Source organism: Ursus americanus, chromosome 16 (assembly GCF_024610735.1).
Source record: "Ursus americanus isolate L20-20 chromosome 16, mUrsAme1.1.p, whole genome shotgun sequence".
Lineage (NCBI taxonomy): Eukaryota > Metazoa > Chordata > Mammalia > Carnivora > Ursidae > Ursus > Ursus americanus.
The window spans coordinates 59,230,274-59,247,751 of NC_142142.1; the positions used below are offsets into that span (position 1 = coordinate 59,230,274).

The 17,478-nt window shown below is 35.7% G+C and overlaps 1 protein-coding gene across 8 annotated transcripts in view; it reads left to right on the top strand.

The window, feature by feature from the left end:
- CWF19L2 (CWF19 like cell cycle control factor 2) overlaps positions 1 to 17,478 on the top strand; it is a 145,927-nt gene that overhangs the window by 46,236 nt on the left and 82,213 nt on the right. For all 8 annotated transcript variants that reach the window (XM_087868483.1, XM_087868484.1, XM_087868485.1 and 5 more), the window contains 2 exons: positions 830 to 923; positions 8,625 to 8,740. In XM_087868483.1, the coding sequence (XP_087724609.1) occupies positions 830 to 923; positions 8,625 to 8,740 (210 nt within the window). The remainder of the gene's footprint in view (positions 1 to 829; positions 924 to 8,624; positions 8,741 to 17,478) is intronic.

A 17,478-nucleotide genomic window follows, 5' to 3' on the forward strand; every position in this document is an offset into this window, starting at 1 on the left:
CTCGGAGCACAGGAGGCGCTTGAATGGTGACGAGGTTACCATCAGCTCTTTTCCAATTGTAGCCACCATCATCTGACCAGATTTCTGCCTGTGATCTTGCTTTTCTTCAGTTTTTCCTCCACTCTGAACCCACTTTGCTCTTGTGTAGTTCAAAGCCGGTCACTTTCATGATTCACCGTTGCCCCAGCATAAAACCCCGACAGTAGTTGGCCCTCATCCCTGATGAATCTACAACCTAATCTCTTATCACTACTCACTCATACTTCTAGGTTTTAGACAGTCTGGATCATTTTAAGTTCCTTGAAAGTTTTCTGTTTCCTCGAGGGTTTTATGAACATGCTGTTATTCCTTTTCCCTGGAAAATCTCTCTGCCTTCTTCCCTCACCAAAGAGAATTTGGCTAAATCTTGCTCCTTTTTTAGGTCTGAGGCTGCACGTATTACTGCCTCTAGAAAGTCCCTGATCTTTCAATGCGAAAGAGGTTTAATTTGTGTGTGGCTCTAGCACTCTGCACTTCTGTCCTCAGAGCCCTTGTCAGTTACTTGTTTATTGTCTCTGTTCCTCACTATGTCATAAGCTATCAAGGGCTGAGTTAGGCATATTGACTGTTTATTAGGCCTTCTGCATCTAGAGCATTTCTGATTGATAGTAGGCATGAATGTTAATTTAGATGTTATTTTTTGCAAGTTGCAGAAGAGGGTCTCTTAGGAGTGTTTTAAATATTTGTCCAGGGTTGTAACTGTTAACCAAGTCTCAGATATATTATTTATTAACATATTTTATGGTGAGGTTATTTTTAAATTATGATCTTTGAAAATGTTTCGTTCTAGTCCAGACTGCTGGAGAGAGAATTGAATCCATACTGGAAAGATGGTGGGACAGGTCTTCCACCAGAAGACTGTAATGCGTCATCAGTTACCAAAGGTATCTCTAGATTTTGGTTGTACCCCCACAGGCGTGTCTTATAACTTGGTATTCCCAAGGGAATGACCAAAGGTAGTACAATGGCAAGATTTGGTTATTTAAATATTAAATATTTCTGCTTGGTGCTATAGTTTTGATCATGTCCAGAACTCTCTGTGTTTGTTTCTGGATTTGCAAAACAACTGTAAGTTTATTGATTATCTGATGTGGAATCCATATGGTTTCATGTTATGAGCACCTGTGGATTATTACTGAAGGTTCAGATAACGTAACGACAAAGCAAATAAAACGTGTGCAGTCTTTTGAGGCCTTATTTAAATGGGAAGATTATTTTAACTATGTTTGGGAGCAAATTGATTAACTGTATATATTTTTATACTTGATAATGTTTCCATATTTGAGTTTCTGTTTTGGATGGATTAATACAAAGTATGATTCCATGAAGATATAATAATTCATTTTAATACAAACTCTGTATTAAAATGTAAAAAAGTATCAAGTCTGAGATCTCATGAAAATAACGTATAAATATTAAAGATGTGATTTTGTATCTTCAGAAACTCCTACTTTGCCAGCATTCATAAAATTTGTTATTTACCTTAGGATAGTGCTGTTATTTTCCAGCAGATGGAGATAAAATATTTAAGTGTCACGTAATCACACTTGATACCCTAATTTTAAAAATATTTATATGCCAATTAGGTGTTGCGGTGACTAGTCCATGAACAGTTTATGTAACTGCGGCTAACCCACAGCAGAGATAATGGCATTGTCAGTTATTATGTTATCTTTTCCTTTTACAGGTTCATCAGAATATTTTCCTGCTTTTTGTTGTATTATTTATTTTTATTTTGGCCATTCATAAAAATTCTTTTTATGTTTTATGTGGAGATATCCGTAGAACCACCCTGGGGGATTGTTTATGTTTTTTCTTTAGTGGTTTTGCCGAAGCTATTAGTAATTGTAGCATTGTCTTTATTGCTTTTCAGCATGGGAGAAATGTCTCTGCTGGGTTGTAACACAGTCACTGTCGTCACACAAGAATCTCTTTGAGATGATTTTTTAGTAATTTAAAAGCAAAAGTTTAGGGCTGTAGGTTAGCTCATGGAACCATTACTATGTTGACCCAATTTTTTGATCCAGGCTTTTGCCGCACTGTTGTCAGAGGACAGTTAGTAAATTAACCTGTGGGGAACACTGAGAATTGACAAACTGAATCTTTGGGTATTTGCAGCCAATAGGTTCTCAACTTCTTGACTGTGGAAGACTTGAAGTTGTACTGTAGGTAGTATCTTTCAGCGGGCCGAAACAGCATAATCTAAGACACGATGAGAAAAATGACCTAATATAAAGCTTTTAGAGAGCCTTTTTTCTTTTCCCTTTCATGTCAGGCTTTCACCACCTCCCTTTCCCATATTATTCTTAGTTAGAAGGAGGAAAAATGACAGCTTCTGTCTGTCAGAGGTTCCGATCCCAGAGTTGACATTAAGTTTTAGGTGATCTGCAGGTTTGACTGCATATGCAGATAGTGCAGTCGTTGTGTTTAGACGAGTGGTAGGGCTGAGCTGGTTAGCCACCTAACAGTGTTACCGCTTGAGTATGAAGGAGCTGTGCAGCGGTGACAGAGTGGTCGAGTTGAGGACTCAGAGTTTGGAGTTAGGCTGCTTGGGATTAGAATTTTGGCATTTCCACTTAGTAGCTTTGTGATTTTGGGAAAGTTTCTTAACCTCTCTGAGTTCAGTTTATGCATTTTTTTAAACGTTTTTACTTAAATTCCAGTTATTTAACGTAGTGTAATCTCAGTTAAAGGTGTACAGTTTAGTGACTCACCACTTCCATACAACACCCGGTGCTCATCATGACAGGTGCCCTCCTTCATCGCCGTCACCTGTTCCCCTATCCCCCCCACCTCCCCTCTGCTGACCATCAGTGTGTTCTCTGGAGTTAAGAGTTACAGCTCTAGTTTTTAATTCCTACTTTACAAGAAGAGTTTAAGTAAATTCTTCAAGTTCATGGCTAGTAAGTATCCAAACCACAATTAGAATCCAAATGGCTGGGCTCCAGAGCCCGCTCACTTCCTAGCATGCTCTTCTGTGCCTCTCAAAGATGGACTTTCACCCTTCATTTTGTCATACATCTACATCGGATTTTTTTCTAGAGTGAGCATGTAATTTGTATTTGAAAAAAATCTGTTTAAAACCAGCCAGCTTAATTTGATGTCAAGTTCAAGCATTTAATGTTCTGCCAAATTGGCACATCCAGAGGTTAAGGAAAATAGCTGCATAAGGACATATCCACACACAGTCAAAACCCCAGAATGATTCAATGTGGTATTAACTTATTAAGGCTCATTTTTTAGGGATAGAAGGAAGAGTTTTTCTGGTACTGTTTGTTGCCAGAGGTTTCATCCTTGCTTATGGAAGCAAATTTTGCGACTCAAAAGCATAAAGTAAAGCAGAAGTTTCTTGCTTAAAATATTTTTAATGGGAAATGTCCTTTATGCAGCATAAAATGGAAAGAATGGAGAGAATAGAAAAAGTCTGCTAGCTACATCTGAACCAAGTCCGCTTCTCTGTGCACCACGCCTGGGCCACGTGATCTCCTGATTGTGCCCTTGCCAGCCCCTCTGTGGTCTGCTTGCTGCCCCTCTAACCGGTTCTCCACAAGACAACCATAGCGGGGTTCTCAGAAAGTAAGACCAATCCTGGCATAGGCCTCCTCCTCTAAAATTCTTCAGGGTATCCCGTGGTTTCTGGGGTAGAAACAAACAGCCTTTGGGAGGCCAGGCAGCCCTTGTGCACTCTGATGGCTGGCAGTGGGTGCTCCTCCTGCAGGCCTTTGTTTACGGGGCACACAGGGCCTTTGCACAGGTTCCCCCTCCATTACCTGGCTAACTCCTACTTGTTTTTCAGAGTGAGCACTGCTGCAGCTTCCTCGGAGGGGCCTTTCCTGACCCCCAGACCAGGCTGTGAGCTGCTCCATGTGCTGGTAGCTCTGTGTCCCTTGGCTTCAAGACCCTGACTACAGTAGAGATTTCACATGTATTCACATGCTTTTGGAACGCCAATCTCCAATGAGTTTTTCTGCTATGTATGGGTAGAGAGTGGCTGCTTCTGCTTACCTTTTATCCCCAGAAGCTAGTACTATACCTTTACTAAGTGAATAATGTGATAAGTTACCGAGCCAAAGTACTCTGTAAAGCAGAATTTGAAAAAAACAGCATTTTGGTGAATGTGTGTTGTTTTATCATTCTTTTCATTATTACCTGGTTAAACTCAGTTTAGAAATGAAACGAGAAAGATAAATTTTATATTATCCAGTTAAGCTATTGAATATTACCTACAAAATACGTACGCACCTGTATTTTATGTAAGAAAAAAATGGTTTCTCAGTCTTCACATAACACGCACTCCATGTAGGAATAATAGTAGTCAGCATTAAATACAATTCTATTTTCATAACAACCATGCACCTTTATATCAGAGCATTCATGGGATATTGCCTCTTAACCTAAATTTACAGTAAAAGATATTTTCAGAAATAAGTACTTATGAAATTGACAAGCTGCAACAGGTTCTTGAGGCAAATAGCTCTAAAGGCTGGACCGAAGGCTGGTTAGTTTCACATTGTCTAGAAACAGCTTCACAAATCACTCAGAAAATCAGCCCAGAGGTAATCATAGTAAAGCACATTTCCCTTCTGTTCTTGGAGCCCATCTTGCTTGAGAGTGGATCGGATAGTGCCTGTTGTTGAAGAAAGCGGTGGGGCCTGACCCTGATACGTAAGCTTTGATTCTGGGTCAGTTTCCTGGCATGGGCTGGTCAGCACTTACCCTCCAGAATCTTTGTCCATGAATTTCAGCAAGTAAGCATCAGCCTTCTCTTTTCCTTCAGCTCTGCGGCCTTTTCTGAGAAATTGTGAATATCCATCTCAGATGCGTTTACTGTGGCTTTTTTTTTAAGAGTTAACACTCCATTTTGTCACCGGAAAGGCAGAAGTGACCTCTCAAAGCAGCCACGGCAGCCTGGGTAGAATATGAATGGAAACCAGTGGGAATCCCACAGGATGTACAAAGTAAAAGGTCGTTGTAAGTGCTAGGGAGGGAGCTTCCCAAACCACGTTATCTGGGAGTGTGAGAGTGTGGAGAAGAGCACGGCCCTGACGGACTGCAGCCGGTCCTGGAGCCCGGCGTGGTGGCACCATGTGCACTGGAACTGGGTACCCCTCTCCGGGTGGGGCCCGGTGGCCAGCACTGCTCACCACCTGCCTGTCCCTTTCCAGAGAAGTCGTGCAAGGAAAGTTCATCAGTTGCCGCCTTAGTGCCATCACAAATCACCCCGTGGCAGCTCTGCGTAGCGCTGTTGTCCTGCAGCCCGCGCCTCCCCAATTTACTCATTTGTGAGAGGCAATAATCACGGTACTGGGCTCATGTAGGTATTGTGAGGATTCAATGAGAAGAGCTTTTAGCTCGATACCTGGGAAACAGAAAAGACTTAATAATGATGACTGTCAAATACTTGAGTCCTTATGATGAAATGTTTTGGGAAGATTTTATGAACAGGTGTTTTTTTTTTTTTTGTAATGATTGAGGTGCCATATTTTCAAAAATTAATTCGTTAATCTTGATCTTTTCTCCTTAGGAAAAATTAAGTGTACAACTAAGTAAAGTGTTCTCAGCATTCATACAGAATTATTTTAAACCATATTTTAGTAATGGGAATATTTGTATAATTTTAAAGTTTACATGGCACATTAACATGTGAGCTCATTTTCCCAGCAGCCATGTGAAGATAGCAACTTCAGTGTGATTGTCCTAAATTTATAGCTCGGGAAACTAAGGCTGGGAGGCACTGCTAGTTTGCTTGTGGTCATATGAGTGGTGCTAGAACCCAGGTCTTCTGACAGCTCGTCCAGGTTTAGTTACTTTGGACTCTTCACTATGAGACTGTATTTGCTGCTCCGTAGTTAGTAGAAATTATTGCCTACAGACTGTTCTGATGTACTTCTGTTCTGTCTATGTATATTTTTTCCTCTATTTTTTGGCTTTCTCTTTTAGACTATTTTGAATTGGAAGAAATTTCACAAGTGGCTTTTACCAACTGCCCTGTATTACCGAAGCAAAGGTCCAGGGAAGTCAGAGATTTGATTAAGATCTTACAGCTAGTTTGTAGGAGGAACAAGACTAATATCTAGGTCTCCTGATATTTAGTTTATTGCTATTTTTTTTATTATTTATCTTCTGAGAAAAATGGGGAATGCAGCCTGGATTCATTTGGACGTATTTTGTGTCTAACAGTATAACCTTTAATTATGATGGGAAACATATACTTTTAGTCTCTTAAGTTTTTGCTTCAGATATAGGTATATATTAAAGGTATACTGTGAGTTTACTGTACTTACTTGATATATCTTTATGTCATCATAGTGGATAGGGACTATGTTTTATTCATGTTTTTACTTCCTACTATGTTTAACACATTTTCATATTCATAGTAGTAAATATTTACTAAATATTTGTTAGAGTGAATTTCATGATGAATGGTGCTGCAAATTGTTATTTTTTTATTTGCTTTTAAAAATCTGATGATTTTTCCTGTTAAAAATATTTTAGTATTGTATCTCTAATTATAAGATTAATGAGACTATTGAAATAGAACATATAACCAACTAAAGATATTATTATATAAATATTTCTAAGATTGTGAATTTTACTCATAACTGAATTCACTGAAAATTTTTATTCTTGTTTGATTTCCTCGATAAATGTTAACACAGAAGAATAAAAGTCTTCCTTTTTCTTTGAGATTTTTTTTCTCTGAACTAAGTTGATGTATTGGTGGTGTTCAGAAAATCTTCATTCTGCCCATCAGCATTTTATCATTTTCATAGATAACTCTGAACTTGTGTAGCTGGGATATTAACATAGGTATTAAAAGCAGTGGGTTTCTCTTTGTGTAAATTGGGGATTTAGACTAACTTTCTTCACTGATTGCATTGTTAATTTTGAACTCATAGACTATATAAAATAAGAAAAAGAGATCAAGTGCAAAATAAACTTGAAAGAAAAGTGAATCATTGAGTTACCTAGAGATCTAGGTTTTGAAGTACAAAATATTTTAGACCTGTAAAGAAAGACTCATTATCTTAAAAGATTTGGATTGCTCAAGGACAAACTTTTGAGATTTGAATGAGACTGGAATTAGAGGATTGAAAAATCTTTTTTTCCTTTCAACTTTTTATTAATATTTAACACATGCAGAAAAGTACACAAGCCATTAACTGTACAGACTGATCATTTTCCCAAAGTGAAAATCTCCATGTCATCAGCACACCTTTTAAGAAACAGAACATTATTAGCATCGCAAAACGCTCCCTTTGTGGCCCTTCTAGTCTCTATGCTCTTGTCAGAAGGGTGACCGCTGTTCTGCTTTCTAGCACCAAAGTCGGTTTTTCCTGGAATCATGTGGTGAGTACTATGCTCCCTTTTGGTTCCTGCTGCTTGCGGTCACATTTTCAGTCATCCATGTTGTTGTGTAGAGGTGTAGTCATTGATTTTCATTGCTGTATAAGTCTATTTTACGAATATATCATAATTTATGCTATAGACCCGTTTTACTGATGGTGAACTCTTGGATTGTTTTCTAAGCTGGTGTTACTGCGGACTTTCCCATACATGCCTTTTGTGGTCTTTGTGTATTTTTGTTGATTATAGAACTGTGGTGATCCAAAGCAATCCTATTTTTGGACAAGGAAAATCAGGAACAGGGTTTTGGCTTAAGTAATTGATTAGATTTCTTTATGCATATTAAAAGTGTGATGTGTGTAGAAGGAAATACAGGCGCTTAACAAAGTTTGTTGAAGGCATTCAGATTTTCATAGTTGGTAATTATGACTGCATAGAATAATTTATTTTGCTATACATTTCAGTATTATCATCTGTAATTTCCTTATTTGTTCTTCATGGTGTATTTGAGGTAGCTTTTCCCCTGCTATGTGTGTACTTTTATTCTTTATTTCTGAGAATGTCCTGCCTGTTCTTATCTTTGTTTATAGAAATCCCACACATTGTTTTAAGCCTGGTCTGTAAAATGTTCCCTGACCTTCCATTTAGAAATAATTCATCTCTCTCATTTTTCTATAATTATTTATATTTTTTATTGTTGTTATATATTATCCTTATTGTTATTACTTACATACTCTTATCCTCATACTCTTAGATTGCAGTTTTTTTGAGGATAGTTTTATTTATTTTTGCCTTCCTCAGTCCCTAAAATCTGTACCTTGCATATATAGGTATATAAATAATACGTTGAGGGGCACCTGGGTGGTGCAGTCGATTAAGCATCCAACTCTTGGTTTTAGCTCAGGTGGTGATCTCAGGGTCATGGGATTGAGCCCTGTGTCGGGCTCTGTGCTCAACACAGAGTCTGCTTGAGATTCTCTCCTTCTCCCTCTGTCCTTGCCCTTCCTGTTCGTGCTTTCTGTCTTACAAAAAAATCTTTTTTAAAAAATAAAAATAAATAAATAATATGTTGAATTTTATTTTTTTTTAATATGTTGAATTTTAAATACACTTAGGATTCTTATATGTTCTGGGAAAAATATCTAATTTATACTTTAGAAATTATTATAGAAGCAATAAATATTGATTGTGTTCTAACCACATGAAATGTATAACTGACATTTAGTATTGGAATTTAGTTTCAGTAGTAGAAGATGGTGGATTAAGCTGGCTGAGGAAGTCTTACCAAAGAATGAAGGAACAAGCTGAGAAACAGAATAGGAATTTTGAAGACATTGTGGCTGAAAGATATGGGGTGAGTACTGGTATTAATAAGATAGGTTATTTATAGTTACATGAGAAACCAGTGTCTTTAACTTTGTGAGTGTTTTGTGCCATGAAGCTCTTTTGAATTAAATGGTTATTAAATCTCTATTGACTGCTGAACCCATTTTCCTACCTTTTTTATCATGTAAACTTCTGTAGCATATTTTTATTGACATGATGAATATAGATCTTAAGTATACAACTTAAGTATGTGTGTTTAATGTAAAAATAACATTTTCTCATTGTGAGAAAATTTAAAAATGCAGGAAATCCTCCATGGCACACCTCTTGAGATTAAACACTGTTGAAATTTTGATATATTTTGGAGTTTGTGTTTATTCCAGAGATTTTGTTATACTCTAGAGTTTTGCAATATAACAGGTTTTTAAAAAATATATTTTTAAATAAATATATATGTAAAAAAATATATATATATATATGCACACACTCTTAAAAGAATGGAACCATAATATTTTACATGATATTTTAGAACCAGCTCCCCCATTTACCATGTGTGGATAATCTTTGTATTTCAGTAGTTAGTAATGTCTTTTTTTTTTTTTTTTAAGTTCTAGAAAAAAAAGCAGATTTAGAAAATAAGATTTCAAGAATATGGGCAAGCAAAAAAAGTGAGAGAAAAATCATCCTTTTTTTTAAAAGAGACTCTGTGTTATATTTTGTTGTATATAGTTTCCCAGATTTTTGTTACATACTTTTAAAAGAAATAGTTTTATTAAAGTAGGCTCATAGAATACATTCTGCTTTTTTCATTTACTAATATAGGTATAGTTGGATGTCAGTAAATATATACATTTTAATGGTCTCTTAATTTTAATATATATTTGTATGGATTTAACGTGTATTTATTTATTTGTCAGTAGAGGGACATTTATGTCTTTTTTTCCCCTGTTGAATAGTGCCGTACCGGTAATCTTTGTTCAAAGCGTATTGCATACTTACCAGAATTTTTCTTAAGATGAATTGCTGTAGGGGCGCCTGGGTGGCACAGCGGTTAAGTGTCTGCCTTCGGCTCAGGGCGTGATCCAGGCGTTATGGGATCGAGCCCCACATCAGGCTCCTCCGCTATGAGCCTGCTTCTTCCTCTCCCACTCCTCCTGCTTGTGTTCCCTCTCTCGCTGGCTGTCTCTATCTCTGTCGAATAAATAAATAAAATCTTTAAAAAAAAAAAAAAGATGAATTACTGTAAACAAAATTGTTACTTTAAAGGATATAGATGCTTGAAGTGAGATATATATTGCTGAATTTCTCTATAGAAAGATTAACAAATTACATTTTCGTTGCAATGACTCGTCTGTCACCTGGTTTTCAACAGTACGATTCTCATTCTTTATAGTCTGACACTGTGTTTGATAAACAGATTTTTTTCATTGCTTTTATTTTTATACATTTGTTTTCTAGTGAATTGGTATATTTTTTCATATATTTTTGGCCATTTGTATTTTTAAGTGAATTGATTGTTGGCATCATTTCCCATTTTTCTTTTGGCATATTGATTTCTTTAAGATCTTTTAATAAGTCTGTTCATGTTTTTCTCTTAGTTTCGTATTTGCTTTTTCCTTTGTTTATATTTGCTATGGGTAAGTTTTGAGTATTGTTATCTAACAAAGTCCATCAGGTTTTTCTCTCGTAACTTAATATTCATGCCGTAATTCATTGAAAATCCTTCTTCACCCCAAAATCATAACAATGTATGTCTGTATTTACTGTGAGTACTTGCTCAGTTTTATTTTTTATGCATGTCTTTAATCTTTCTGGAATTTATTTTTGCGTATGGTTGTAAATAGACTTCTAACTTTCCTTAGGTCTTCAGATAGTTGTTTATAATATATTGAATAAATTAATCTTTTCCCACTAATTTGAAATGATACATTTATTATATATTAACTTCTCTCTTATAAAATAAGTCTGTTTTTTACTCTCAAATCTGTTCCATTGATTTTTCTGTTATTTTCCTGGAATTAGTATCATACTCTTAGAATTATAGTTTTCAGTAACTCATGCAGATAGCAGATAAGTAGTGAATACCTAGTATGTGACAGAGTAGGTCTTTTTTTTTATTAGTCATTAAAAAGTTAGCTCTTCATTCTTAACATTTCTTTGTTGTTGTTAAATTTAGAATCATTGTGTCAGGTTTAAAGCTTAAGAGAAACAAACATTTTCCCAAAATTCATCATAAACTTATAGATCTTTTTTGGAATTTTGATATAAATTTAACTAAATGTATTGGTAAATCAGGTATGATTAATATCTTTATAATGTTGAGTCATCTCGTCCTAAAATATTGGATATTTCTCTATTCAAGTTTCATTTAGCTCTTCAGTAAATTCCTCTGTGCAGTTGTTATGCATGGGTCCTTAAGGTCTAAAAAATTTTTCTTCCAGTTGTGTATTGAATCTTTTTTCTTTATGTTTTCAGGCTTTCTGTTGGTGCTAGAATGCCAATTTTCTAAACTCCTGTCATTAAATCTAATTTTTTAAATTGGGTCATCTGGAAAGATAGTTATATGCAAATGATGATTACTTTTGCTTTTTCTCCTCAGTATTATATTAGATCTTATTTGTCCTCTCGAAATAGAATTTCAGAACTTTGATAAAAGCACTGGAAGCTAGTTTTCTTGTTTTTCCATTTAAAATCCTGACTTCCTGCAGTTCAGATGAGAGTATCATCTTTAACAAGTATCCTTCCATTCAGAGTTTAGTCAGGGGTTCTGTCTTGTATGTTTGCTTTTATTTTTAAATTAGAAATGTAATAACTTTCAACATCCTTTGAGGTGATAAGATTTTTTTCTTTTACTTGTTAATGACATGAATTGTCTTAATTCATTTCTTAGTGTTGGACCATTCTTGATTCTTTGAATGACTCCTATTGATCATAGTATTTCCTTTAATATACTACCAAATTTGTTAATATTTTATTTTGAATTTATATCTTCATTTCTGTATGCATATGGCTTTTAGTTTTCCTTTTATGTTATTTTTACTAATTTTGATAGTAGGGGTTATTATTATAAGCTGATTATTTGAATTGTGAAATTTGATATTTCTTAATGTTTTAGAATAGTTAGGAATCACAGAATGAGGCATTTTGAGATAGTTGTTACAAACATTGGCTTTGTAGTCAAATAGTCCTGAATTTCAGTATCAGTTTTGTTCCTGATGTTTTGCAGTGATTTTTTTCCCCATTAAGAAAACATGACTAGTTGTGATGTTTTGCAGTGATGTTTTTTTCCCCATTAAGAAAACATGACTATTTGTATCAACCTCATAGAATTGTTGTGAACATTAATAAAAATTTGGGTGCTTTTCATGTGCCAGACACTGTTGAAGGGATTCATGTATAGTTAATTCTTTTATTACCACAGCAGTACCAAATTATTCTTATTTTGTAAATGTGGAAACTGAGGCACACGGGTTGACTACTTTCACCATGATTAGATCGTCAGTCAGTAGATTCAAACCTAGGTGTAGTCTCCTAGGACCGTTTAAATGATGTAAAGTAGGTAATACAATGAGCATTGGATAAATTGTGGTCATTTCTGTTTTTGTTGTCTGTATCATTACCATATTTTATTGAATCTAAGAAGCCACTAAGTGTAGACATACCATCATTTTATGTCTAAATAAGGAGGAAAAAGTTGCCTTTGAGGCAATGCTTTTGTTATGAAAATAACCCCCCACCATTATTTCTGTTCTGTTCATGTTATTCAATTTAAGAAACATGTTAAATCTGTATTTTTAAATAATTAAAAAAAAAATGTTATGGGTTATTTCTGCCTAGGCTAAGATAATAAGTTGAGCATGTTTTGACCCCTCATCTCACTTCTCAGATTTTGTTGAAATAATTTGAAAAAAAATTTAAGTTTTTCTTTACTTTCCAGTTAACATACAGTGTAATATTAGTTTCAGGTTACAATATAGTGATTCACTTCCATACAACACCTGGTGCTCATCATGACAGGTGCCCTCTTCATCCCCATCACCTATTTCACCCATCCCCCTGCCCACCTCCCCTCTGGTCACCATCGGTGTGTTTGCTGTAATTAAGAGTCTGTTTCTTGTTTTGCCTCTTTTTTCCCTTCCTTTGCTCATTTGTCTTGTTTCTTAAATTCCACATATGAGTGAAATCATGTGGTATTTGTCTTTCTCTGACTGACTTTTCTTCATAATACTCTCTAGTTCCATGCATGTCATTGCAAATGGCAGGATTTCATTCTTTTTGATGGTTGAGTAATATTCCATTGTATATATACACTACCTGTTTTTTATCCATTCATCAGTCGATGGATACTTGGGCTGCTTCCATAATTTGGCTATTGTAAATAATGCTGCTATAAACATCAGGGTGCGTGTATCCCTTTGAATTAGCATTTTTGTATCCTTTGGGTAAATACCTACTAATGTGATTGCAGAATCATAGGGTAGCTCTATTTTTAACTTTTTGAGGAAACTCCATACTGTTCTCCAGAGTGGCTACACCAATTTTCATTCCTACCAACAGTGCAAGAGGATTCCCTTTTCTCCACATCCTCGCCAACACCTGTTGTTTCTTGTGTTGTTAATTTTAGCCATTCTGACAGGTGTAAGGTGATAACCTCATTGTAGTTTTGATTTGTATTTCCCTGGAGATGAGTGGTGTTGAGCATCTTTTCATGTGCCTGTTGGCTGTCTGTGTGTCTTCTTTGGAAAAATGTCTATTCATGTCTTCTGCCCATTTTTCAATGGGACTATTCATTTTTTGGGTGTTGAGTTTTATAAGTTCTTTATATATTTTAGATACTAACCCTTTATCAGATACGTCATTTTCAAATATCTTCTCCCATTCCAAGGTTGCCTTTTAGTTTTGTTGAATGTTTCCTTCTCTGTGCAGAAGCTTTTTATTTTGGTGTAGTCCCAATAATTTGTTTTCGCTTTTCTTTCCCTTACCTCAGGAGACATACCCAGAAAGAAGTTACTACAGCCGATGTCCAAAAAGTTACTGCCTGTGTTCTCTTCTAGGATTTTTATGGTGTCAGGACTCACATTTAGGTCTTTAATCCATTTTGAATTTATTTTTGTGTATGGCATAGGAAGATGGTCCAGTTTCATTCTTCTGCATGTGGGTGTCCAGTTTTCCCAACACCATTTGTTGAAGAGAATTCTTTTCCCATTGGACATTCTTTCCTGTGTTGTTGAAGATTAATTGACCATATAATTGTGGGTTCATTTCTGGGTATTCTGTTGTTTCATTGATCAGTGTGTCTGTTTTTGTGCCAGTATCCTTACTGTCTTGATGACTGCAGCTTTGTAATACAATTTGAAGTCCAAAATTGTGATGCCTCTGGTTTGCTGTGGCTATTTGGATATTTTGTGGTTCCATTCAAATTGTAGGATGTTTGTTTTAGCTCTGTGAAAAATGCTGTTGGTATATTGATAGGAACTGCATTGAATGTGTAGATTGCTTTGGGTGGTATAGACATTTTAACGGTGTTTGTTCTTCGAATCCATGAGCATGGAATGTTTTTCCATTTCTTTGTATCTGCTTCAATTTCTTTTATTAGTGTTTTATAGTTTATATAGTACAGGTCTTTTTACCTCTTTGGTTAGGTTTATTCTTAGGTGTCTTATTGTTTTTGGTGCAATTGTGAAAAGGATTGATTCCTTAATTTCTCTTTCAGCTGCTTTATTATTGTATAGAAATGCAACAGATTTCTGTACATTGATCTTGTATCCTGCAACTTTACCAGACTTGTTTTTTGGTGGGGTCTTTCTGTTTTTCTATATATAGTATCATGCCCTCTGCAAATAGGGAAAGTTTTACTCCTTCCTTGCTGATTTGGATACCTTTTATTTATTTTTGTTGTCTGATTGCTGTGGCTCGGGCTTCCAGTATTATGTTGAATAACAGTGGTGAGAGTGAACATCCCTGTCTTACTCCTGACCATGGAGGAAAAGCTCTCAGGTTTTCCCCACTGAGGATGGTAAATTTTTTTTGCGGTGCGTTTTCCTATGTAGCCTTTATTATGTTGAGGTATGTGCCTTCTAATCCTACTCTGTTGAGGGTTTTTCTTATGAACGGCTGTTGTACTTTGTTAAATGCTTTTTCTGGGGCGCCTGGGTGGCGCAGTCATTAAGCATCTGCCTTCGGCTCAGGGCGTGATCCCAGCGTTCTTGGATTGAGCCCCACATCAGGCTCCTCCACTAGGAGCCCACCTGCTTGTTTTCTCTCTCTCGCTGGCTGTCTGTGTCTGTCAAGTAAATAAATAAAAATCTTTAAAAAAAATAAAATAAATACTTTTTCTGCCTCTTATCCTTTCTTTTATTAATATGATGTATCCTGATTGATTTGTGAATATTGAACCACCCTTGCAAGCCAGGAATAAATCCCACTTGATTGTGGGGAATTGATTTTTTTTAACGTATTGTTCAATTCGGTTTGTTAGTATTTTTTTGAGAATTTTTGCCTCTGTGTTCATCAGGGATATTGGCCTGTAGTTCTCTTTTAGTTGTGTCTTTATCTGGTTTGGGTATTGGAAATGATGGCCTCATAGAATGAATTTGGAAGCTTTCCTTCCTTTTCTGTTTTTTTGGAAGAGTTTAAGAACAGGTATTAAGTCTTCCTTAAATATTCGGTAGAATTTGTTTGTGAAGCCATCTTTTTGATTACTGATTCAATTTATTTGCTGGTTATTGATCTGTTCAAGTTTTCTATTTCTTCCTGTTTCAGTTTTGGTAGTTTATATGTTTCTAGGAATTTATCCATTTCTTCCAGGTTGTCCAGTTTGTTGGCACACAGTTTTTCATAATATTCTTTTATGATTGTTTGTATTTCTGTGATGTTAGTTGTTATTTCTACTATCTCATTTGTGATTTTATTTATTTGCACCCTTTCTCGTTTCTTTTTGATAAGTCTGGCTAGAGATTTATTAATTTTATTAATTTTTTCAAAGAACCAGCTCCTTGTTTCATCGACCTGTTTTTTTGTTTTTGTTTTTTTAGTTTCCACATCATTTATTTCTGCTCTAATCTTTATTTTTTCCTTCCTTTTGCTGGGTTTGGGTTTTGGTTGTTGTATTTTTTTCTAGCTCCTTTAGGTTGTTTATTTGAGATTTTTCTTGCTTTTTGAGGTAGGCCTGTATTGCTGTATACTTCTCTCTTAGGACTGCTTTTGCTGTATCCCAAAGGTTTTGGACCACTGTGTTTACATTTTCATTTGTTTCCTTGTATTTTTTTTATTAAATAATTTGAAATTTTAATTCCAGTTTATTATAAGTTTTAAAAATATGCATCTTATTCTTGACAATTGTGTTAAACTTCACAGCTACAAGAACAATTATTTAGACTTAACTATTACGTTTACCATTTGGTTCTTAGTGTTCCTTCTTCTTTTTTCAGCCATCTTTGCCCTAATTCCCTTGTGGTTTGCCTTAATGATCCCGAGTGATTTCCCCTGCACCTAATTAGTAAATTTTGCTTTCTGATTCCTTGTATATTTGAAAATGACTTTCTTTTGTCCTTGCCAGGTAAGTATAGTTTGTGTGAATTGAATTCTGTGTAGAATTATTGCCTTGTCTTTTTCTTTCATAATTTGGTCTTTATTCTGTTATCTTGTAGCTTGTAGTGTTTAGTATTACAGATGAAGAGTTGATAACAGTTTTACTTTCTTTTTTTTTTTTTTTTGAAGAGAGGGAGAAGTGGAGGGGAGGTGCAGAGGGAGAGGGAGAGAGAGAATTGTAGGCAGACTGTCCACTGAGTGTGGGGTCTGCTTGATCTCAGGACCTTGAGATCATGACCTGAACCGAAATCAAGAGTTGGATGCTCAACCGACTGAGCCACCCAGAGGTCTCAACAGTTTTACCTTCTTTAGTTTGTAGGTAATGTGTTATTTGCCTACTCCCATCTGTTTACATTTCATGCTTACTCCTTCTTTCTCTCATCTAATATTTGTGAAGAGTGTGTGTGTGTGTGTGTGTGTGTGTGTGTATGAATTTTGAGACTCAAAAATTAGGGCTTTTTTTTTTTGGTACAGATTTATTTATGTATTTTAGGGAGTGAGCATGTGCATGAGTAGGTAGAGGGACAGAGGGAGAGAATCTTCAGGCAGATTCTACTGTAAGCTCGGAGCGTGGGGCTCAGTGTCACGACCCACAATATCATGACCTGAGCTGAAACCAAGAGTCAGACACTTAACCGATTGAGCCACCCAGGCACCCCAGGAATTGGTATTTTTTATGTATGAGTCTTTATATGCTTCATTTTCTCCCCTCTCCTAAGGCTACCAGATAAGCCCTTCATACCTGGAAAATGTACCGAGCTGGGGAAATTTTCTTATATGATGATTATTATTTCTGTCTTTGCTCTTTCCTTCTGGTAGTGTTCATATATGCATATTAGATTCTCTAGAATTGATTGTTCTTGTGTCTTTTTTCCTTATAACTTACATCTACTTACCATTTTTTCCTAAGTAGAGAGAATCCCCAGGCTAGTGTTGAATTAACTAATATTGGATGTAATACTTTCTGTCCTTCTGTTCACTATAGCTGCATGTTTTTGGACACATAGTTTTCATTTACAAGCTTTCTTGTTCTTGAACTCTTGTTTTTCATGAGTCTGTTATGTTTTAGTAACGTGGCAGCCTCTTGAAATCTGACTGGCAGTAGGAATTAATTTTTTAGAAATGATGTCTTCACTATTTTCTGTATTATATTTTGTTTTAGTGCTGGGCATTTGG